The sequence below is a fragment of the Enoplosus armatus genome, chromosome 8 (genome assembly GCF_043641665.1).
Source record: "Enoplosus armatus isolate fEnoArm2 chromosome 8, fEnoArm2.hap1, whole genome shotgun sequence".
NCBI lineage: Eukaryota > Metazoa > Chordata > Actinopteri > Centrarchiformes > Enoplosidae > Enoplosus > Enoplosus armatus.
The window spans coordinates 14708023-14725473 of NC_092187.1; the positions used below are offsets into that span (position 1 = coordinate 14708023).

Consider the following 17451-nt stretch of genomic DNA (forward strand, 5'->3'; position numbering starts at 1 on the left):
GGCTTTATGGAGACCAGCTGCTCCTTCATGTTGCCAGAAAACAACAAACGTTGAATGTTTACGACCAACATCCAGCCCATCCACTCACCCGTCCACCCATGGAATAAGTCTGCTTAGCTCACCTTGATTCACAAGGCAGTACTGTGCTCGTTATGCTATTTGCTGAGGCTGTTAAATCCAGTTAAAAAAATGCAAGCTATGGCGACTTCCAAATATTAGAGCCAATTGATAAAGTAGGAGAAACATATATTTTACTAACATTGGACTGGGACTGTACACATCCCATTGAGACTTTACCGTACATCGTGTCTGCAGTGTCTCTCTCATTATGTCTAGTCACAGTGACAGTTTTTCCTCTATATGTGCACGGTTGTATTATCTGTTACTGAATTTCCATCCCTGTCTGACCTTTTTAACTGTATTTTTCTTGCCAGCTCTGTTCATTCTCTTCTTCTTTCATATGTCTTGCAGAAGTTACTCATTTTTTACTCTGTCTCCACCCTTGCATTCCTTGACCTCTCCCTCCCTTAATTCTGAGGCCACCTCTTCCATCAGGGCTGTGCCTCTTCTACCATTCCACTTTTCCATCCCTCCATTCCTTCCCCTTTCAAAACTTCTATCCTCCTCTTATTCTATAGATCATTCCCTCCCTATGTTCAGCACAGTTACAGACAGGGACTAATCCTCTGTCTATGTTCACCTTAGACCTCCCTTCTCCCATTGCCTCCTTCTCTCCTTTACTGTTTTCAGAGAGAGGACCTCATCTAGTGTGGCCCAAGGTCTATAAATCAGGAGGCTATGTCAGTAAATTATGGCAGTGAGTCACAGAAAAGCATGCAACTTAATTAAGTTGTATACCAGCTTCCTGAAAGACCAGTGCCTCAATGGGTAAAAATTTCCGTTCCTGACCAAGTGGTGGTCTAATGGTTTCATTTTGTGAGTTTTTATTGTCTGCACATGACAAACAAGTTTTGGTCTCTTCATTAATAGTGTGAGTAATTCTTCACACCATCCATCAAGCAACTATTCTATCAGAGCAACACCTATCTCAACCTTGACCCTCACTTTGAGTCTCTTTTCTCAGCAGTTGCTGTCATCCTTTCTTAACTTGGGTTCTTTGGCTTTTTTAACAAGGCCATCCGCACCCTCCCTTCATCCCTCCCCTTGTTCTGTACCTTTTCAGATAGGGCTTCCTCCAGTGTGGCCAGGGCTGTGTCTGTGTTGCTGGAGTCAGTTTGAAGGCCCTGGACCCTTTCCCTCAACCCAGCCAGCTGTTTGTCCTTATCCTTTAACTGCTCCAACAGGTTCTCAATCTGGAGAGAGAAAGGCAGAGACAGAGAGGAGCTGAGGTTGGTAGCACTTTATTGTGAAACAAGCACATAACAATCTCAAAGATTAAAAGAATCATGGGCAGAAAAATTTAGACTGAACCTGAAAGTAGCATTCGTACAATGTACCCAGCTTAACTGTTGTAACCATAGACCTTGTGGTACCAAAGTACTACAAAAAGGAATTATCTCATTGAAAGCTGATTCATCGAGAAGATGAATCTAGACACTGAGTAGTGTGCTCAGCCTCTAGCTACATTCTCCAATTTCCTTCTGTAACGTCTTCCACTCCTGACCTGGGTTCTCAAAGATGAATAGCAATGAAAGCCTCCACTGTACGGCTTGGGTCAAGACAATTAGTGTTGGATCCATGAAGAGAGCCAAATCAGCTTCAGTACCAGTTCAGTAATGTTTCACTAAGGGTTAATTCGGCACATTGACTTAGGGGACTGTGTCTCTGCATCTGCCTTTCTGTGGCTAACCTCATGTCGCTAAAGTGGTGGTGTAATAGCCAGTTGTGGTGTTCAACAGCCTTTATCTGATGAACATCCGCAAAACAGAACACAAACACACACAAAGACACATGCACAGGCATACTCAGACACACAGGCGCACACACACACAAACACAAGACGCTCTGGGCTGTACCAAACAAAACACTAGCAGATGCAGCTGGGGTAGGACACAGTGCAATGCAATGAGACTCCAGAGGTCTACAAATTAGTTACAAAAGGGACAGCACATCTGGTGACAGGACATGGTAACTTGCTTGCGGCTTATAATACAAGCACACTCTACATTCTTTTAAATTATAAATTAATATCATCTTGATAAAAAAGGTAGTTCGAAGTTTGAAAAGTTGATGGATTCTCCGAGATTCCTTGAGACCTATACACTGGTATAGAACATCTATTTTCCTGTCTCCAACTCAGTCTTCTTTAGTGTTTTTTTCTACAGACAGACAAAGCACCATTCACTCACTGCTGCAAAGCATAACTACCACATTTGACCCAAGTGGTCCTGTTCTCAGATCAGGGGCTTGTGTTGAACAAAAGAAAGGCACATGCACTGAAAAGAATTCATTATTTAATGAACATGAGAATCCAATAAAAACAAGAAAAGCACTTCGGGCCATCAAGAGACCACATCTGAAGTAAAATGGTGACAGGGTAAAAAATGTCCAGTGGGGAGAATAAGCTGCATTCCAGTCATGGGTACATAGATAGATAATGTCCAAATTTCCACAGCTATTTTACAAATGAATCCAATTAGACTGTAGACTTTGGTGTTCTCTGCTCCCTGGAGGGCAAGAGCAAGGATTTAAAGGAGCCATCTTGGTTTTGGCAATGGAGGAAAAGTGGCAGGAGGGGGGTGGGAAAAAGCAGCCAGGACCCGTTGGCAGATCTTGATAGGTTAATGAGTCAGTCATTATACAACCGAGCTTAAGGCTCTGGTAGGTCAGCCCACAAGCGATAGGGACATCAAATCCTTCAGGGAATGATGGGAAAGCTTCACACTAGCAAACTCAGATAAAATTCCCATAAATTCATGATTGCCATGGGTGTGTTAGATGGGATTCTAGGCTGGACTCTGTGACAGTGAAAGGGACTGAGACAGGCGAGGTTAATATGGGTTTCCTCATTTGTTCTCTTATATTTCGCTCATTTTAAGTGTGTGGGCTGAAGAGGTACTTTTCAATTATTTTCCAAGGGATGTAGGCACTTGAGCGCTAATGATAAACACATCATAATATTCATGATCTCAACACCATGAAGCACTGGTGAACCCCCAACAGATTATACAAGACTGACACCGGAACATGCTTATCTCCACACGCAGTAAAGAGAGGAGGAAGTACAAACCAAATATCTGACTTTGGCCTCTAGTTGTAGCAGCTTAGTTGCTTTGACATACCTTGTTTTCCTAAATACGCACCGAAACATATACATATGCACTCATGCACCCCCTAGCTGCCTGTCCCTATAGGCACCACAGAGCCCTATTTCAGATCAAATTGAGCATGTTGCCCCTGGTCTTAGATAAATGATTACATACTTCACCAGGCCTATGTTTGCTTTGGCCTTGTTGCAAAAAATAACAACCCCTCGATGAAATATTTAGCCTCGTCGCTCTGCCTTCTGTGAAATTATGCAGAAAAACGATCAACACAGCTTAAATGTCGTATCGGCGGATGAGAACGAGTCACGTGGGTCGTGGATATGGGAAAGAGGGCGAGGAATTCTGTCAGAATTCTCAAAGTCAAAACATACCCTTTGAAGAGAAATGCCTGTGGTGGACAGGCGAGGCGCAGGGCAGCCGTATGCCTTTCTGGGAGAGAGAGGGGAGCCTCCCTTGCAGTAGCTCAATTGTTATGATGAGAACAGCAGTCATTCATTTTATCTCTCAGCGTATGAGGCTACCTCAAACTATACTCCCACATCTTTCTCTCTCTCACACACACACACACACACACACACACACACAGGCTTTTATCATTACACCACTGTGCATATGTCATCCCACTCTCCAACCACACACACCTCCCGCTAAAGGAGACCACCTACGATAGGCAGCTACCATGACTCTATGGGCCAGGCACTGCGGTGTGGACTGTCTGTCTCAGTGAGTGTATCCTCCTGAGAAACCATGACGTCCGTCTCAGTCATCTCCCACACACATGGCTCCCCACTGTTTACAGCCATACTGTTTTGACTCTGATAACTTTATCAACAAGCTGATAGGACGGGACCAGGTTCTCCGAGTATTGATGCGCGGTTACCTTTTACTGACCTTGTCTTTGCATATGGCATCGACAGTGGTAGCTCAGAAATACAGCTGAATAGTAAAGTGCTTTGGGAGGCTGATAATAGAATAATCACTATAATGATTAAAAAATAATTAAAAATAATTAAAAAGATGCAGAGTTGCTAGTTAAGAAATATGGCTGTAGTCATATTGTTTATGACTTATCAACTCGTTGGTAAAACTAGTGGGTTAAATGTGGGCTGTGATACTGTCATCAGTGAAACAAAACAATGAAATTTTGCATTTATTCATTCTCAAATAAGAGACAAATATTTAAAGCAAGAAGGGGGAGGGGGAATTTGAAGTCTAGCTGACATACATTCATGTCAAGTTAATAGTTTTGTCAACAAAGCAAATTTGATTCTCTGTTTAATGGGCTTTGAAATCCATTGGAAGCCTTGGTGTGGCATTGCATTTGCAGTCTGTAGAGTATGATCATGATTAGGACAAGCTGAGTTCTAATGTAATGGGAGAGAAGTGAAACAATATCAGGCCCTGTGTCTCTGGCGGAAAAAAAATCGTGATCTAAAAGCAGCTTGTTCCGGAGCAGAACCACAAACCCGGTCGACCCGTCTGTCTTCCATCCAAACTAAAAACTAGAACTCCGTGGCCTCCAGAGGAATAATTTCTGCTGAACACAAAGGAGACCAGCGTGGAGCGTGACCACCATAAAAATACAATCACTTGTATTTTTAAAACTCTTTTGGACCAATAAAAATACCAACAATAATTGGTCGCCCTTTCTGAAAGGCAACTCATTTCTCTGCGCTTGTCATCGCCTCTGAAAATATGACGGGGACAGTTGTAAAACCCAAAGATCCTGGCAAATGTATGTGCATGCATGTACACACACACACACACACAACCACACACAAATACACAGAGGGACAATTACCGCAAACTGAACAATATGTAGTAACACAGTGTGTACTTCCCCAGAGAAATCTAGGTCACAGAAACACGATGAAAGATGTCAAACTGGAAATATCATACTGCTACTTCAAGTACTCCATGATCACATACTGCGATCCAAGTAAAGCATGTACATATTAAACTTGGAAACTTGGTTTGTGTGTGTGTATGTATATGTGTGTAACAGTATACTTAAACATGTACACCTGCATACTGTTCCCATCTCCTGCCATCAGAGCTTCTTGATTCCCAGATTAATAAAGGACTTCCTCCTGCTCCGGAGCACTCAGATGTGGCTCTTCAAAGAGAAACACAGTTTGGTCATGAACCTCAGGGAAGACAGTGACCTTTTCAGTGTGAGGAGGGTGGGCTTGCACTTCATTTAACCCCCATCCCACCACCACCCCTTCTCTGCCTGTGAAACAGAGCAACACAGGCAACACTGGCAGGCTGTGGAAGACGAATACTGTGTGAGCTGGTGCCCCCATGTGGCGGTTTCCTGCAACAGGCTCATTTATCCACTTATTGACAACTCCCAAATTTAAAATAAAAAATGTGATATTTTTGTCTTTCAAGCATCCACTGTGTGAGGACAGCAGAGTGGCACACAACCACAGAGGAGACTCCGATTCCCAAAGTTCTTTGAATGACTGAACTCCATATTTATGATGTGATACTTCACATCTTCACTTCAGAGCAGGGTAACATAGAAGAGATACAGTCCCACCCCTACATCATTGTATGTTTTCTTGAATAAGAGTAGCAGCTAAACATAACATTGTTAGGAAACATAAACCTGCACAAATGGAGTTAGCTACTGAAAGGGAACTGCCACCATATACTCATAACTGTGAAGTCCCCACCAGATCTCTGTAGACCGCTGAGTCGACTGGCTGGGAATGTAAGGGGGCAGTGTGACGCAGAGACCCTTAAAGCAGAAAATGACACCTCTCCCCTATTCCCCTCGAATGACCTTCCTGATGTCATGCTGCTTTGCTTGAGGAGTCATTACTCATCTGTTATCGAGCAGAACGACAGAGCACAATGACTTCATAAGACGAGTGTTGCCCGAGAGAGGGAGGAAGAGGAGGGAGGGTCAAGAAGTACAATGTTCAGGTTCTGAAATCATCCACACTTTTCTAAACAAGGAAAAGAAGAGGTCGTTCTTTATTTCTATAAGAGAACAATTTTGAATTTTTTCCTCCTCGAAGAGAGCAAAAGAGAATGACAAAATCTTTCTCTCTGATAAAAGAATGAAAAACGGAATTTTTCTGTGCTTTTTTGATCTGTTGCCTGCAGAAAAGAGCTGGACACAATTGCACAAAAACATGTATTGTGCCACAGTGAACCTGCATGTGTGTTAGCATGCCTGCACGTCTCTCTATGCTGTTGCTGTGCTGTTCTCTACCAAGCCTCTTTTACCTCCAAACCAAAAAGGACCATGCAGAGGCAGGATCCAGTGTTGACAAGCCAAACAGGCAGGTCCTCGCCTATCCTACAGCCGAGGGGGGGAAAAATGATCTGTCGAAGTGGAACTGGGAGCAAACGAAAGAGACAGAATTTTCTACGGGTTTCACTACGATTACAACCGAGGCCTGTGACTCTCACAGCAACTTCATCTCAATTGCGCCAAAACTCATTTAGCTCCTAACCACCAGTGCCTGTTTAGAAATACAAAGGTGCTCTGTGTCCATCAGCAACACACACTCTCATTTGAATGCAGGCGCACAGGGCACATAAACATACACAAAAGCAGAGAGAAATATACTTAAATACAGAGAAACAAGCATACAGAACACAGATAAATGCACATGATGTGTTTTTTAGTTTTGTCATATATATTTTTTTACAAACAAGCCACTTTCCCTGTATTTGTTAAGATACAAAAGGTTGTCAGCGTGCATATAGGAATAAATCCCAATCAATCCTAAATTTGAAGTGCAATTACATGACCTCCATCACATGACCTTAGTTGCAAATTAATAATTATGGCACAACTTCAGATCAAATAAAGAAAAGCAGAACACCCACAAAGAAAGAAACAGTAAGAAATTATGTTAAATAGGCCGAAAAAAGATCAGAAAAAAAAGCTAACACTAAAAACTGTTCTCCAGAACAAACACACATTGTTTAGTAGCCAAAGTGAGGTTTCTGGTTCACAAAGGCTATAATTTAACAACAAATTACAGATAACATTAATATAATCTCATTTATGGAATGCCACATGAAAGAAGTAAAACAAATGCATGACACAAAACTTGAAATAAAAAAACGAATAACTGCATGCAGACAAAACTTTAGGAAGGGGCCAAGGAATTGCAGATAAGATCGTGTGCAGCTGCCATCATCAGCAAGGTGGTGAGGAGGCAAGGGTTTACTGAATTAGTTTTACATTGCATGTAGGCTAAAAGAACATTATAGTTACTTTACGCACAAGTTAAAACTTGGCCTATCTCAACTGGTTGGTATTCGTTTGCCCTTAATGCCTGCACTGTCAGTAACCGGGAAAAAAACCCGAACCTAAGTCACTGCACTAAAATCAGTCCTTCACAGATAAAGTTTTGAAAAAAAACACAGGCTACAGATGAAGTGCAAATTCAAACACAATTATTTTCCTCAAAAGTAATAATCTGCATTAAACCATTATTGCCTGTTTCAGGAGTACACACAAGTTGAGAGGCAGTGTGAGCTACAGCTGCACCTGAGTTATTGGAGTAACCTGCAATTAATCTATCTTTATGATATCATCCAACTAGAGAACCGTTCAAAAAGCCTGTTTAATTACTCCTTTAATCAATAAAAGTTAAAGATTCCCCAGAAAAATACAACTGTTAACACATATCCTAGTTTTGGGGATTTTTATAAACTTTCGTCCAATGTCTGAAAAAGTCAAGATAATAATAAAAAAAATCAGTCAATCAATCCTAATTTGCTGCTACTGAAACAAAAATATTTAAGTAGCTTGATAAATGAGGGCTACTGTTCATGCATGTGCACAAATACATTTGCATATGAACACACATACACAAACAGGAAACCATATCCACTTGTCTAATTCTGTACCTCCATTGTAACATGTGGCCTATTCTGAACATACAGTACGGATCTATGAGGAATACACACACACACATGCACGCACACAATCAGGCTGTGATTATTATCATGAATGTCGGGCCAGGTTCAAGCGATGGGGGCTGCATGTAGCACTTACACATATGACAAGCAGACATCCTCCCCCTCTCCCCCACACATTCCTCCAGAAACTCATTCACACAGAGATCCTCCACTGCATTCATACATATCAAACAGACACCAACACGCAGACACACACATATACTGTATGTACACTTGCACATACAACACAGCGTGCAGACATGCACGCACAGAATGACAAGGAAATAGCGGGAAAGACAAAGCGAGTGTTGTTTTCATTGTGATTTCTCCTAGTTCGACCACAGAGCAAAATGAGCAGGGAGAGACTCCTGCGGACCCCGAGCTGTTCAATGAAGACAGATTGCACTTGTGCAAGCTAGGCTGTACATGAGTGTGAGTGTGTGTGTGTGTGTGCCGGCCAAGTTGATCCACGTCCATGCTCTTTAGGCTCAAGACCCTATCTCTGCCCCCCTCAGCTGCGGAATGCTGCAGTGATTGCTGGGTAATTACCCTGACGCTTTATTCCTCTGCTCCCAGCACCATTAGTATTAATTCTTTTCTTTTTCTCCTTTTTGGAGAGAGGGAATGGGAGCCCTTTGATCTGGAAGAGAGAAAGAAAGACAGAAAGAAGGGAAGAAAGAGAGAGAGAGAGAGAGAGAGAGAGAGAGAGAGAGAGAGAGAGAGAAAGAAAATAAGAAAGAAAGAAATCATATGTGGCCACCCGGTGGGGACCACAGCAGCTGTGTGTCAACCTGTAGCTTCTGACCCAGGCCCACTTTACAGTGATCCGGTCAGACAGGTCAAATACACCATATAGTCATACGGTTCAACTGAGAGACAGAGGGTCAAACTGTGACCCACTTTCATCCGAGAGGGTTCGACAGAAACTGAATTGCATGTCTCAGATCTTAAAGTATGAAATACTAACACTTGACTGCGAACAGGTTAGGTCGAAACAGGTCAGCCTGAGTTATGGCTCATGTCATGATCACGATACAGTCAGGTTTAAGTTCTTCATCAAGTCGGAGAGTCATCAAACACGTCTGATTTCTTGAACTGAAGTGCACGTGTTGTGGTCAGGAAGAAGACGGATTTGAAAAGCTGGAGCCTGACATATGGCCCAACACTGGGTTTGTCTTGACTGATGTGTAGCCTGGCTCCAATCAGCCAGCCTCAGGCTCTCACCATTAACCCCGGCTGATTGCTGATAGGAGCAGAGGGGGATACAGGGGGGCCTATCACAAGCTGTTTACCGGAACCTCCCCAGCTCCAACAGGCTTATCTGTAGCCATGTCTCTGCACTGTGATTGGTCAGATGGAATCCATTAGGATGAAAGGCATCGGTGGCCTCATCACAGATCTATCAAGATCACACACACGCTTGCACGCAGGAACGTACACACACAGTTAAGAGTTATCTATGAGGATCTCTGCGAAATACAGCTGTTACGCACACACAATTACTCACCTGGAATACTTCTAGGTTAGGTATGTCTGTCAGTCATTCGGTCCTCATGAAGCTTCAAATATCAGAGCACTTAACATTTAGGAGGTCAATGCAATTTGCTAATTTTGGGATGAATAATCCTTCATGATCTGGCCCTACCACACATGCTGTACATACTGCTTGACCAGGGCAACGCATAAAGACTGCCCAGATTCAGACACTGAGGCACAGGTGACCTCTACTTTATAACATTATTTGGGAAATTACTACAAATAGTAATAGCATTGGTTAGGGCTGTGTATCTTTTGGAATTTTACAATAGAAGTGCCAATATGACATACAAGAGTTTCAGTACAGATACTTAATACCTCAATACCTCAAGTTTGAGGAATATAAACCTGTTTTTTTCTACAAAACCCTTTTTCCATTTAACAAAATGTGCCACACTGCCCACTGCATCAGCATTCAGTGTTGTCTTAACTGAAGTAGCAGTTCTTTGTCTAGATCAGTGGTTCTCAAACTGGGGGGGGGGGGATGTTAAGCAGGCCTAAAGTTGCATGAATATGATTCATGTGGTGACATAAACAAACAAAAGTGCTCTGATGCTAGCAAGGCTATTTTGCTAACCTGAATCTTTTGTTTATTTCAATCGCCCTTATTGTTAATGATTGATAAAAATGAAATCAACTTTTTTTGGCTTCTGAAGGGGGTGTGACAGAAAAACTTTGAGAACCACTGGTCTAGGTAATACACAGTCTAAAATGAGCAGCTTCCTGATTTAGATCAGGAAATACCTGACTAAAAATTAAGTAAACATGAATAAGAATCTGACCAAGCATTTGATGCCAACTTGCGGCACTTTTCGGTAGTCCGTGCTGTGGTCACATTTCAGTCAGTAATCAAAAAGTATTGAGGTTTGATACCCAGCCCTTGTAATGGTGGGTCATTGGACAGAATGAACTTTTTAGGCAACCACACTTATTATTTGACTGTTTTAGGACAGAGTTTAAAATTGGAGAGAGAGATCATTGTCTGTCAGACACCACTGGATACAAAAGAAGTAAGCAATGCCTATATTTGTTTATACAAAGTGCATATGCACACACACACACACGCACGCACAATAAACACTGTGCCAATGCTGGACTAATATTTTCCTTTCTATCATCATGCAGCACTTCCCCTCGCTATCCATATGCATCAAACTCAAAAGTGCTAGTGCTGTTTTGGGGCGGTGTGTAAAACATGTGGGAGGAGGGAGAGAAAAGAGAGACAGAGAGGAGCACTCAAGGTTTTTTTGGGAAAACATCATCAGCATAAGCATGCATAGGTACAGTAGTCTGATCAAATGAATACGACATTAACAGAAGACGGTCATTAGACGATATGCATCCGTTGATTCAACAAGGGACATGAACATGGAGTGTATTTCAACAAAAATGAAAGCTCATAAAATTAGGAAAAATGGACGGGAGAGCAATTGCTCCACAGAGAGGGAGATCAAAGTGGGGGAGAGGAAACAGAGGAAATGTAGAAGGCCAGGGAACATCTCTATTTATCTCTATATCACTCTCTCGCTCTACTTTTCTTCACAATCAAAGGCCTAGCCGTGCCGATGACACCAGGCCAGAGCCAGCGATGACACCAGGCCAGAGCAAGTGCTGAAAGAGTCTGGCTGAGGGTGCACTGAAACAGAGCTGGGTTCCCCTGAGAAAGTCTAAGGGAGACCTGCTAGACACTATCATAACTAACAGAGACCCTGTGTGCAGGGCATCCTTCTGTATAGACACGCACACACAAACATACACACATATGCCCAATGCAGCCTAAGCAGACGTAATCGAATCTCCCTGTCTGTGGTTGCTATAGGGAGGGAACATGATAGGGGATACTATACTTCCATGCACATAGCCAGCCTTTTTAAAAGCATGAATATGGATTGAGACGACCACAATGTTTGAACATGAATAACACATGTATGCCAAAACCACACCACAACCGGCTCTGCGTGTGTACCCCCCCCCCCCCAGCGAAAAAAAAAAAAAAAAGGAACCAAAAATGAAAAGATAAATAAATAAATGCATCATTATGCATTGGTCATGGTCTCGTAGACCAAGGGCTCAAACAGAGCTGCCACTGTTCTGTGTTGTGATACGTAAGACTGAAAATGCCCGCACAAACCTGGCATATACATTTTCTTTTTTCATTTAAAGACCAGTTCCTCATTATTTTTAGTTAAATTCAGCCTCTAACTATTAGGATCAATGTGGCGGTCTAACTACAGCAATGACATCATGGCAATGTGCTATACTGTCCATGGAGAGGCCCCTAGGAAACGATAAAAATCCTCATACTCTCCGAGACAGAAAATAGGGCACCAGTGAGTGATACATGCTGCAGTTTAAGGAAGTCTCTGCAGTGGTGCACTATTATAATTGTTTAGCACACTGTCTGTGTTTCATCCGCCCGCCTGTCTGGGAGTCATTTCTCCACAATGTAAAGTATCACTGCTGCATTACAGAGTGATTGCTGCACCAAAGAGGGTCTAAAGAGGGACCACTTTACCATTCAGAAGTTCCACACTTCAAACACAGATGGGGGCAACAGACCCTGACACTTCAGAGTCTAACATGACATAAGTGTGGTTTTACTGAAGTACTTTTATGTACATGAGGTTTCTTGACACGTAAACTTTGTACCCTGAAATCCCTTAAAGGTGAGTAAAGCTAAAGGGGTCAAGCTTTTTAATCACTACATAAAATGAAAAAAAAAGAATGAAAAAGTCAGCACAGTAAAGAAAAGAAAGGTATGATTTACTGGTCAAAGAATACAAAACTGCAACATTAAGAGGTTCACGAACTACAGATTGATACACCAAACAGACTCCCTGTTGTTATTTACATTAAATTTCTTTTAAACTTCTTCCGTTCCATTTTATTTTACACCCACATAAACATCCTACAGACTGTTTTTGCTCTTAGTTCTCCAGATGTCAATTCTTTATGACTAGGAAGAGAACGAGTTTGCATGTACACATACACACACATTCCCATAAACACACACACACACACACACACACACACACACAAACAAAGATAGAAACACATTATGACACACCAGCTGACCTGTCATCAGCGTGTGTCATCTTCACCAACACTGTGGGTGGTGGGAAATTGGACCTGTTTGTAGTGAAGATAAAGAGCTTGTCGTAATAACACAGATGCATCATCTTAACCCATCAAAGCTGTCCAGGAGGATGACACATGTCCATGTGTGTGTGTGTGTATGTGTGTGTACGTGCGCGTCTGGTATAGATATTGACTCTTTTCATCAGTGGGGAAAATATCCAAGAGATTAATAGCCTTATGAACTATGTTTAGTTGACTCATTCAGAGCTGATAATTTTATGAGGAGGAGGACCGCCACTCAATTGACTTTTCAGTGTTCTAACCTCATCCCATTGTATCATGAAAGCAACGACAGTCCTTGCACACAGGTTTTCAGGTGCATAACTTATCCACAGAACTTTCATAAGCTTCTCTGCAGACACACATTGAGCTGATCATCAACCCATCTTTGCTTTTCTGTATCCAGAATGTTTTGTCATATCAAATAAGTCCCCCTTTATTGAGGAAAATGTACCCTTGATATTTAGCTGCAGGAAGTTTCAGGGAAAGCTTCATCCTGCCCTGGGAAGATTTCAAACACGCAGGGTCGGTCCATGTTTTTTATGATTGGAATGCAATGACTTATACACCGGGAAGGAAGTTATGCTTCCAAGCTATACTCCTGTCTTTCCGTTTATATACAGATTTGTAAGTTACAGCTTCCTTGAATAAAGACATGCCTTGTGAAGGCTACGTGGCTCCCTAAATCGTAGCTAGCCCAGGTGTTGCAGAATTTGATTCAGATTTATGTTTTGAATTCCATTTTAACAAGGCTACCAAAACAGTATTTTTTTTGTTTAGAAATATTACCATGGAATGATTAGTCACAATACTGTACAGGGTTGCTTCACCCAAATTACAAAAACATGTTTTCTTGTGTCCTCTGGAGGTACCTAGCCATAACAGATAGATTTAGCATTATTTGGCCAGGTTTTCTGGCGTCACCCAAATACAACAGAGATGAATGGATCATCTGTGGTGCTCCCAGCATTGAAAAAATACCTTGAAAATATCTACGGCAACATCTTCCTCCAGAAACAATGGCCTGCTTACTCTGGGTAATCCACAGACCTCACTGTGAACAGTTTTTATTGGAACTACCGTCTACTCAAGAAAGATTCCCTATAAAAACTGTTGACAAATGGATTTGTTCCTGGTAAATACGAATCCAAATTTGGGGACTGAAGATCAAAATGAGGTGGACAACACTACAGTGTCTTGCTGTTGTATTACATGTCTTTTTTTAAGGTTATTTTTTGGCATTTTGCCTTGATAGTATAGAGAGAGATAGGAAACTAGGGGAGAGAGACATCGGTATGATATGGGACAAAAAATCAAACCGTGGACGTTGCAGTCATCACCTCTAAGTTTTGAGCCATTCTGTATCTGTATCTCTGGGTGCAAGTGAAGCTGATGAAATACAGCTGAGCCTCCACGCGCTTCATAAGCACATGCAACACAAGCTTCATCTTGATTACAGGCTACCGCCAGCGAGACAGCCCAGGAGTTCGTCAGGTCACCCGGTTGCTTTTTATATATCTATAAAGTTACCTTCAAATGCCATGCCAACTGCTGTATTTTCCGCCACTGTATCAGACTATCTCCTTCTGAACGGCTGTGCTTGTGCATTTGTATTCGTAGAGGTAGGGTTAACAGCCAATAGGAACGCCCGTTCTCTGAAACGACCTGTGATTGGCCAAAATCTCCCGTCACTGGCTAGATTTTCTGAAGCCTGAAAACAGAGCCTGAGGAGGCGCAGAAGTCTAGTTTCCTATCAGACCACTTGAATTACAATATACTGAAAGCTTATTATGTATTTTTTGCCCAGTGATGCCAAAATAAAACTGCCTACCCCAGCTTTACCTCCCTAACTTATAACATTTATCAAGCTTGTTTGAGTTGATTTGAATTGAAATTGAGCTCTGCCTTGAATGAACTGGAGAGTTTGTTATGTTGAGAAAACCTAGGCAACCATTGCGATACGCACATAGAACCTAGAACTCTACGCTTCATAATGGAAGAAGCTCAAAAGAATTGTCGTCATTTCAGTCGAGCATTGAGGATTAAGCACACTGAGATACTGAGAAGCACCCCATACCCATTGCACCTGCAATTAGTACACTGAAACTTCACTGATGGACCTTTTACAAGACCCACCTTTTTTGGTGGTGAGTACCGTATTTTCCTAAATGTACAGTAAGACTATGTTTTTTTGACAGAAACTCTATATGTTTGAGAGATGCCGTAGTTCCATGTACCCCCTGTGCTTCAGCAACAACAACTAGCACAGGGCAGAGAGTTGAACTGGCTGGCACAAAATGCACAGCAGCTTCAGAGAGACAAGATCCCTCTGGACAACAAGGCTAACTGTCTCCTCTCCCAGGAGGAGTGGATCTGGGAGAACAAAGAAGTACGTTTTACTGTTAATATTAATGTTACTGTTAAAATGTTAATGAAGTGGTATTTGCCATTGTTACATACACAGTTGGATTATGTATTTTTTGCTCTCTTTTCAAATAGTATTTGTCCCAAATACATGTCATACAAAATGTATCATGTAGAATGGGTTTTCCCAAGGGTACAGAACATGATCCGTATTTGAGAAGTGAGAAAGGCTAGATAGAGATGCATGGCTTCTGATTAATTTAAAACACACAGACTGTCCCCTTGAAAAAAAATATTTCCTTCTGTCTAGAAAATTACCAATGATGGTAATGAATATGACCACCTCCAGCCTGAGACTATTAGAGAGTCTTTGAATCCCATCCAGAGTGAAAGAGGTGAGAAGATTCTGTTGCGTGAAACAGCAGGATGTTTTCATCTCTCTCTGGACAAGGACAGACTGGAGGGGCAGATAGAGGCAGAAGCCAAAAAACTCTCTATTGAGGAAAGATGTGAGAAACGTTTGTGTGAAGAAACACACATAAACAAGATGAAAGAGGAGCTGGAGGTGGAAAGGCAAAGAATGACCAGAGAGAGAGAGGCCTTTCAAAGAGAGTGTACTCAAATGACTGAGATGAGGAATGCCTTCCAGTTGGAGAAGGAGAACATGAAAAATGAAAGAAAAATGTTCAAGAAAGAACTCAAGGCAAAACAAAGGGGAATGAAGTCCTGTAATGCACAGAAAAATGCTATGTGTGAGGAAAGGAAGGCCTTCGAGATAGAAAAGAAAGAGATGGCCATGATGAGAGAGGCCTACATTCAAGATAAGTCTGACATACAGACGATGAGGGAGGCTTTCCAGTTGGAGAGAGAGAACATGAAAAAAGAAAGAGAAACCTTCAACAAAGACCATAGGGCACATCGTATGAAAAAGAAGGCCTTTGATATTGAAAATGATGGTATGATTGATGACAGAGAGATGTTCAAAATAGAAAAGGAAGAGATGGCAATGATGAGGAAGGCCTACATTCAAGAAAAGACAGGCATCCAAAGGATGAGAGATGCTTTCCAGTTGGAGAAGGAGAACATAGAAAATGAAAGAAAAACCTTCAACAAAGAACTGAAGGCAAAATGTAAGAGGAGAAAGGCTTTCAATGCTGAACAAGCTGCTATGTGTGAGGAGAGGAAGGCATTTGAGATGGAAAAGGAGGAAATGGAAAAGATGAGAAAGGCCTACATTCAAGAAAAGACAGAAATCCAAAATATGAGGGAGGCTTTGTGCAAAGACGCAGACATGATGATGCAGAAGAAAAATGCATCAATGAAAAAACAAATAACACCCATCGCAAAGGGACCAATCAAAAAGTCCATTACAACCGGTGCTGTCAACATGTCAGACAATTCATCTTCCAGCTTCATTTCCGTTTGGGCCTGCAGGGATGAACACGGAAACTGCAGCTGCACCAAGAAACGTAAACATAGAAGATGCACAAAGAAGCCAAATCTCCCCAATGAGCCTTCACAAGTATTCAACTAAATATCCATGTACATTTAAATGCCATCGTTGCATGTTGACATTTATTTTTACTGTATATATATGTTGTAAATAAAAGTCTGTTCTGTTCTCCACTGATGACAGTCCAACATTTTGAGTCTTAAATGAAATCCTAAGAAATTATTATGAAAAAATTAAAAATTAAAAATTCTCAAAAATATGTATATAATATTTAGGACTGCACAGTACTGTTACATGAGATCAAATGACCATCTGAAATCATCAAAATGAATTGTCAATAATTGAAAGATGTGGCACAAGACTAGTCAGTAAGTTCAGATCGACCTCGATGCATCAGTCTGGTGTGATATGATGCAATTCAACTACTTCCATCTTATGTCTACTGTAGCTCACCTACTTGTTGGTCAACGGGGTAATGCCATGTGCTATCTGAATATTTCCTGTCTGTTGATTAATATTTTTGACAAAACAATTGTTACATTGGATAGCAGAGGAAGGACATGGTTCTATCAGTATAGTACACTTCTACCAGCATTTAAAAATGATGAAGAAAAGTGTTTATTTCAGTTATTCGAGCTCTGACTGATAGCAAAGACTACATACATTACATACTACGTGCCAAGATCTGAGAATTTGCAAAGCTAATTTAAGCACAAATTTAACTTTACATTCACGTCAGCCTCTTTTGATTTGCTGGATGTAGGATCAGTGTCATTGCTGTAGAACACGCAGTCACCCTTT

General features: G+C 41.6%; 1 protein-coding gene across 1 annotated transcript in view; it reads right to left on the reverse strand.

Moving 5' to 3' along the window:
- Positions 1–17451, reverse strand: part of LOC139288865 (ERC protein 2) — a 108696-nt gene that overhangs the window by 57923 nt on the left and 33322 nt on the right. The window contains exon 9 of the mRNA XM_070910308.1: positions 1176–1313. Coding sequence (XP_070766409.1) covers positions 1176–1313 — 138 coding nt within the window. The remainder of the gene's footprint in view (positions 1–1175; positions 1314–17451) is intronic.